This window comes from Clinocottus analis, unplaced genomic scaffold (assembly GCF_023055335.1).
Source record: "Clinocottus analis isolate CAN_PGR_092001 unplaced genomic scaffold, fCliAna1.0.p SCAF_5, whole genome shotgun sequence".
In the NCBI taxonomy this organism is placed as follows: Eukaryota; Metazoa; Chordata; class Actinopteri; order Perciformes; family Cottidae; genus Clinocottus; species Clinocottus analis.
The window spans coordinates 19,597,751-19,605,250 of NW_027176207.1; the positions used below are offsets into that span (position 1 = coordinate 19,597,751).

At 45.3% G+C, this 7,500-nt stretch overlaps 1 protein-coding gene across 3 annotated transcripts in view; it reads right to left on the minus strand.

The window, feature by feature from the left end:
- Window positions 1-7,500, minus strand: part of jade2 (jade family PHD finger 2) — a 115,735-nt gene that overhangs the window by 97,308 nt on the left and 10,927 nt on the right. For all 3 annotated transcript variants that reach the window (XM_068600416.1, XM_068600415.1, XM_068600414.1), the window contains exon 2: window positions 761-824. In XM_068600416.1, the coding sequence (XP_068456517.1) occupies window positions 761-824 (64 nt within the window). The remainder of the gene's footprint in view (window positions 1-760; window positions 825-7,500) is intronic.

The following is a 7,500-nucleotide window of genomic DNA, read 5'->3' on the forward strand; positions in this document are numbered from 1 at the left end:
GCCAGGAATTAGTCACGCTACTGCCGAAAGAGGAAGCCAAGAAGAATGACATTTAAAAATGGAATTAAAATGACTAAATCCTCCTCTTTTATAACCGTCTGTGAGAGCCAAGCGTGCTTGTGTAACACCGTGCCGCCGCTCAGAGACTGTTTAATGTTTTCTTTTAGGCAGAAAGCTGCCAGTAGCGGCAACTCGTCGGACCGGCCAGATGTTCCCATCGTGCGGCGTGTCTCGTCACGGCGCTCCGGCTCCAACGCCGGCCGTGGAGAAAAATCCAGCCGGCGATAATCTTTACATGCAGACAGACTCTAGATGCGGTCTGTCGTGTGTCTCAGTGTTGTTTAAGTCTATCGCTATCAAACTGTGACGAAGAAGAAGAAGAAGAAGAAGTTGCCTCAATCAGCTGTTAAACTAAACAGCTTGCATAGGTACCAAATCTACAGCCCGCCACTCCTCTCTAAAAAGTGAGCCTTATACTTCATCATACTCAATGGCTACTTGGGCAACCAATTCATTCATTCATTCATATATATATATATATATATATATATATATATATATATATATATATATATATATATATATATATATATATAGGGGTATGTGTGGAGGGTTAACATTAGAAATATCTAAAACCAGGCAGCTTGACACACAACAGCAGTACAAGAACTCACTATTTTGACACTTCCAGGTTTCTTACTCACACACACACACACACACACACACACACACACACACACACACACACTCTCCAACTTACTGTCGGTGGTGTCTGAGTCGTTGCTGCTCGTGGAGTATTTTCTCCTCTTCTTTTCGCTCTCCATCTGTCAGGGTGAGAGAGTTGGAAGGGAGGATGAGGCGGGCAAGAGAGAGAGAGACGGGGGGGGAGGAGGAGAGAGGGAGAGAAAACAACGGGTGAGAAGATGTTCACCATGAAAACACACTTGTTAATGAAATAACGCTCCGACGGCTCCATCGGCGTCGCGTTTCGCGCCTCCGGACCGAGCGACACGGTGGAGTGAACTCATGGCGCGTCGGCGCCGTGTTCGAGTCCCTTCTCATGCAACGCCGCTGTTACTGCGGTACGGTGTCCTTCTCTCTTCCTTATGATAGAGGAGAAAATTAAACAAACTTTCACACTTGGGACAATTGGGACACTTTTGACGGTTCGTGGTGGAAATAGAGGAGATTAAAAAGCAACATTTCTATTTAAAAAGCTTGCGATCCAGCTTCCATCTGTACATTTTTTCAAAACAAATGACCCTTCCATTACATGTTTTGCACAAGACTTTCGTCAGAAAAAGGAAACGGCGCGTTTGTTTCGACCTCATTCGACCCCACAACCTGTTTTTGGCGTGTAGCAACAAATGTAAACACAACTTTCTCAGTGGAAACTCGACAACGTGAACCCAACAGAAACGACACGACGGAAATATTTCAGTCACAAAGCATCGACATCAAATCAATGAGCCTCCATCGTACTTTACACCACCGACAGAAGATGAATGTTAAGAAGTTAAAAAGCTCTTTGTGGACTTCATATGAGTTTAAAAGCTTCATTGAGCTCAAATAAAAAGTGTTGCAAAGAGAAGAAACACTCCAAATGTGAATATGTTGCAGACAGAAAGCTCTTCAAGAAAGAGATGAACGCACAAGATCTGATGATTCAGGAGGAGAGGAAAAAATAAAACATGTATTTATCCTGCAAAATCTTAAATAGCACTCATTACATTCTGTAGCAACACTCGGCTTCACGGGCGACTTTAGAGACAGAGAGAGAGAGAGAGAGAGAGAGAGAGAGAGAGAGAGAGAGAGAGAGAGAAAGAGAGAGAGAGAGAGAGAGAGAGAGAGAGAGAGAGAGAGAGAGAGAGACCCAAGCTCCATGCAATAACAGTGGGAGAACTCAGAGAGATAAATGCAGTTATATTGTCATAATTATGAGTAACAGCTTTCTTGTGTTGTGTGTTTCTGTCAGACACACACACACACAGACACACAGACACACACACACACACACACACACACACACACAGGTACCCAGTTAAAGGGATGGAGCTCAGTGAATAAGACTGCTCTCATCCATTAAGAGTCTTAATCTGTCGATATCCAGCGATTGGGGTCGGCAACAAGGTCGATTTTACTACACAAATGATACTTCAATTACAAAACCAATATTTTAAAAAAGTATTCCAGTCATATCCACGCCGCGAGGCATGCAGCTTATTAATCAAAACACTGGTATCAGAGTATAAAAATATCAGAATATCCTGAAAATTAACACTAGTAACAAGAAACTACAACCTGTACCTTCAACGTGTATCTTCAATGTATACCTTCAACATGTACCTTCCACGTGTACTTCAGTGAAAGTACAGAGTTACATTTGTGACTTTCTCTTCCAGAAGTGTCTTTTGCATTAGCAGCGCATCTCTCTCTGTCAATCAGAGTGGTTGTAAATAAAGTTTTCTTGCTTTCTAAGACGACGGACGCAGCATTGATCCGTGACCTGATCACATGTCCCCGGGTTAAAGATGACATCACCGGTCAGAACAACAGCCGTCACCTTGTTAATGTGACGCTTTATCACGAGTCAAGTGCATCGTACTCGTGCAGACTCGGGGGTTTCTAAATGAAAAAAGTGTCCCAGGCGAGAAGAAAATAAAAAAAATAGCGACCAGGAGGCAAAGGAAACCTGAAGAGGTTCAGTCTCTCGGACGGGTCGCTTCAGGGTCAAAAAGGAGGAAAATGTGCCGGCTAAGAGGAGAAAAAGAAACCAGGAGGTCAAGAGAGCCTGAAAGAGAGAGACATGAAGCCAAAGAGAGCGAGGCAGGGAGAAGGAGAGAAGGAGAGAGGAGGAGGAGACGGGTTACGACCTTCAAAGGGAGGGAGGAGATTCATGAGGTCGTGAAACTGGGCTCTTCCTGCATCCCGGCCTCCCCGCGCACGCTTTACCTCCTCTGGCATTTATGCTAACGCTGAATAAAACAGCTTCTTTCCCCCCAAATCCTGCCATCCTTCTCTTCCCCTCTTTCCTCCCCTCTTCCCTTCCTTACAGCAACAGGCACACGGGGGTCTGCGGAGGGGAGGGAGGTTAAGTACATTATTGACTCCCCCACAGATCTCCCGGGTCTTCCATGAGGAGCGAGGTTAAGTACTTCAATGACTTCCTCCAGCGTGGCTGTCTGACGCTCGGCTGCTCTTCTTCTTCTTCTTCTTCTTCTTCTTCTTCTTCTTCTTCTTCTTCTTCTTCTTCCAGGTTCTTCTTCTTCTTCGAGGGTCTTCTTCTTCTTCCACTTCTTCTTCAAGGTTCTTCTTCTTCTTCTTCAAGGTTCTTCTTCTTCTTCTTCTTCTTCTTCAAGGTTCTTCTTCTTCAAGGTTCTTCTTCTTCTTCCTCTTCAAGGTTCTTCTTCTTCTTCTTCTTCTTCTTCAAGGTTCTTCTTCTTCTTCTTCTTCTTCTTCAAGGTTCTTCTTCTTCTTCTTCTTCTTCAAGGTTCTTCTTCTTCTTCTTCTTCTTCTTCTTCTTCAAGGTTCTTCTTCTTCTTCAAGGTTCTTCTTCTTCTTCTTCTTCTTCTTCTTCAAGGTTCTTCTTCTTCTTCTTCTTCAAGGTTCTTCTTCTTCTTCCACTTCTTCTTCAAGGTTCTTCTTCTTCTTCTTCAAGGTTCTTCTTCTTCTTCTTCTTCTTCTTCTTCAAGGTTCTTCTTCTTCAAGGTTCTTCTTCTTCTTCTTCAAGGTTCTTCTTCTTCTTCTTCTTCTTCTTCTTCTTCTTCTTCTTCTTCTTCTTCTTCTTCTTCTTCTTCTTCTTCGAGGTCACCCAAAGCCTCTGAAATGAGTTGCTTTACAGTAACGAGGTGCTCGTTGGAGGAAACGTCTAAACGAGCTGAACCCAACACACGAGGAGTTGAATGCAACTGTGAATCTCATCAGGACTCATTTCAACCGACCACGGGGGAAATCAACTCCATTTTTTTCGGTCCGGGTTATTTACTCAGACGTCTCCCACATATTTCTCCGCTGTACCTGTGGCTGCAGCTGAGCGGGGTTTTATGTTTCATTCCCGGGCTCCATCCATCACCGCGACGGCTTTTGATTTGTTGCACGACATCATAAGAAACTCCTCCGCCGTTTTGAAATGGAAAGACGGGCTTACGACGAGCATCCATCACCAGCCGGGAGGCGTTTTAATGCCTCCATCGCGCCGGAGGAACTCCAGACTTTCAGCTCGAGCTCCTGAGGGGAGGAAACCCGCTCCTTTTTACTCACGTTGCTCATTTACACACAGCAACCCGGGGGTTCAATTCCCCAGCTGCGGCCCGCTTCCAGGAAGCACGAGAGGCCTTTTTGAGGTGAGAATAATACCAATAATTTCATAAAGCTTCATAAACTGCTTTATGTGAGTTTTACCGATGAAAGACAAAGATAGAAACATCTCCATAAACAAAGTTCAGGTGCTTTTCAGGTTAGTTGGTCAGTTTTTGCATTTTTTTTTATTCAAAACAAAAAATACAAAAATATATATGTATAAATAATTACTGTTCATCTTTCTGCTTAAGCCAATTATTTCAAAAATATTGAGCTTTTGCATTTAACAGATGTTTTTTTTCTCCTGTTCTGGTCACCAGCTTCACACCGACTACCACTACTACTACTACCACTACCACTACCACTACTACTACTACTACTACTACTACTGCCACTACTACTACTACTACTGCCACTACTACTGACTCTACTCCCTCTACTACTACTGACTATTACTGACTCTACTACTACTAACTCTACTACTACTACTACTACTGACTCTACTACTATTATTACTACTACTACTACTACTACTGACTCTTCGACTACTACTGACTCTACTACTACTACCACGACTACTACTACTACTACTACTACTGACTCTACTACTACTGACTATTACTGACTCTACTACTACTAACTCTACTACTACTACTACACCTGACTCTACTACTACTACTACTACTATTACTACTACTACTGACTCTACTGACTCATCTGCTGTTTGGTGGAGAGTAAAGAAGAAAAGAAAATCTGACTATCACATAAAAATCCTCCAGAAAGAACTCCTCGTTATGTGACGACAGGCCTCAGCACATCTCCCTATAATTTTGTGTTTTTTTTCTCGCAGCAATTGGAGAATAATTTGGCTTTTTGCGTTGCAAGGCACTTCTTTGTGGTCCCGCTTCCTGCGTTGTAGCTGGGAAAGTGTCTTTGAGGACACCCGTCAGGATAAAAGCAGCTCTTCCAAACACTCGGCTGATTGTCCGTCCTCCTCAGAGCGGGATTACAATGATTTTCTCTCCTTCTCTCGCTGCATTAAAAGCATCACGAGGCGACTTTCTGCCGTTGTTTTCCGTCTCCGGGCAGGAAAACCAGGACTTAAAAAAAACAACCGTTTCACTGAGTAATCGGATTTTTAAATAAAAATGACGACCGGTAATTGTGTGTTTCGATCCCATTTACTGGCTTTTTATTGGATTTACGCCGCCTAACTGCTTCAGGCATCGTATTTCACGGTGCAGCTGCCGGTGACGGGATCACGGGTCCGTCGCACGAAGGGTCCGTCTCTTTAACCTCTTGTCCTGGCGGCAGCCCGGTCAGTACTGGTGCGTTAAAGTGAAAGAAGTCATTGGAAATGTCCCCGTTGCCCGTGAGGAGCAGCACGGACGCGGACGGACAAGACGAGTCTTTAAGTCCAGCGGTAGCTCGCTCGTCTCCTCTCCGTCTCTCTCTTTCTGGCTCGGGGCGGACGGCCTCGTCTCCATCAGCCCAGCGAACCGGAGCCCAGACTGCTGATTGAGATGTTGCCTGTTCTCTGGAGGGATGGAGGAGGACGGAGGAGGAGTGGATAAAGGAGGAGGAGACGGGGGGGGGATGTACTCACAAATGTACAACTTCATCTCAATCGGTCCGGAGCAGCAGACTCCAGGCGTACCAGTGTTTCCATCTCCAGAGGCTGAAGTCAAACACTCCAAGTTTGAACTTTTGTATCCATTTTTTATCTGACTTTGGACTTTTGCTACATGATTCTCCAGCGATCCTCCTTTAAAACCACTTCTCTCCGGCTCGGCCACGACGACCGACCGCCCTCTCATGATGTCCACAATAACTCAACTTGATTCAATTATGCAACAAACCTGTTGGGAGCTTTCTATCGCTCTTTTTTTTCCTAAAATATCGACTTCCTCAGATGTGATCCAGCAGACAAAGTGGTTTGGAAAAGGCTGACTTGTTGCTTCTCGTGTGTGTGTGTGTGTGTGTGTGTGTGTGTGTGTGTGTGTGTGTGTGTGTGTGTGTGTGTGTGTGTGTGTGTGTTAAACTGCCTTGTCATGCCAGTGTTTTTTTACTGCATCATGACCCTTAAACCTGCACTTTGTCAGAGAGGAAGCAGGACAATCGCTGCATGCCGCCAGCTGTCAGGCGCAGTGGAACCAACGGTGCACGGTGCAGAGCCGAGGGGAACGCCGTCAAACCAAAATAAATACCACCGTGTTGCAAAATCATGTGGTTGTGGTTTGGCCGAACATCTCTGACACGTGAAACACTGGTGTCCGGCCGAAATGCAGGAAGCAATGGGAAGTTTGGAAAAGAAGCAGACAGAGGAAAGAGAGTTCCCGAGATCAATAGAGGAGTGAGAAGACGAAGAGTGTGTCGTGTGTATATGTGTGTGTGTGTGGAAGGGGGGAAAGGGGCTATCCCAAAAAAAGATGGAGAGGAAGATGAGCGTTGGACTGGAAGGAAATCCAGACAGTAAGACGAGATAATGTGAAGAGAAAGACAGCAGGAGGCAGAGAGAAACGCCGAAAACCAACGGACATTTCAACACACTATGTTCAGATACACACACACGGGGAGATGTACATACACACACACACACACACACACACACACACACACAGGGAGATGCACATGCACACACAGGGAGATGCACGTGCACACACAGGGAGATGCACATGCACACACACACACACACACACACACAGGGAGATGCACATACACGTCTTAAATGTCCACATCATGACGTCATCATATTAACCCCATCGAGCTCTGCTGACGAACTCGTTATTTCACATCTTAATCCAACGGTGCGAATGTGAACTCTGTGCCTTAAAGCAACGCGTTCAAACTAATTAATTTTAGTTTTATTATGGTTAATATGCAACAGGTCCTGAGGTGCAGAGCGGTGAGCGGCCGTGGTGCAGAGCGTGCAGTTCGTCCAATAGCGTGCGTCGCATTGTTTCACACGCAGACAGGCCGACGCCCCCGCGGGGTATAAAAAAAATAAGGAGAGCCAAGCATGCAGATACAATTTGTAAAAACATACATTGTCACACACACACACAGACACACACAGGAAGTAGCAGTTGGCTATCCGCTGCCCTGTGACTGAGCTCCGTTACGTTACAGAGCGACTGGGTTTTCATGGTTCACATCAGCCACGGGGCATTGAATGGCAGCCAGACAATGCACAGTGCACAC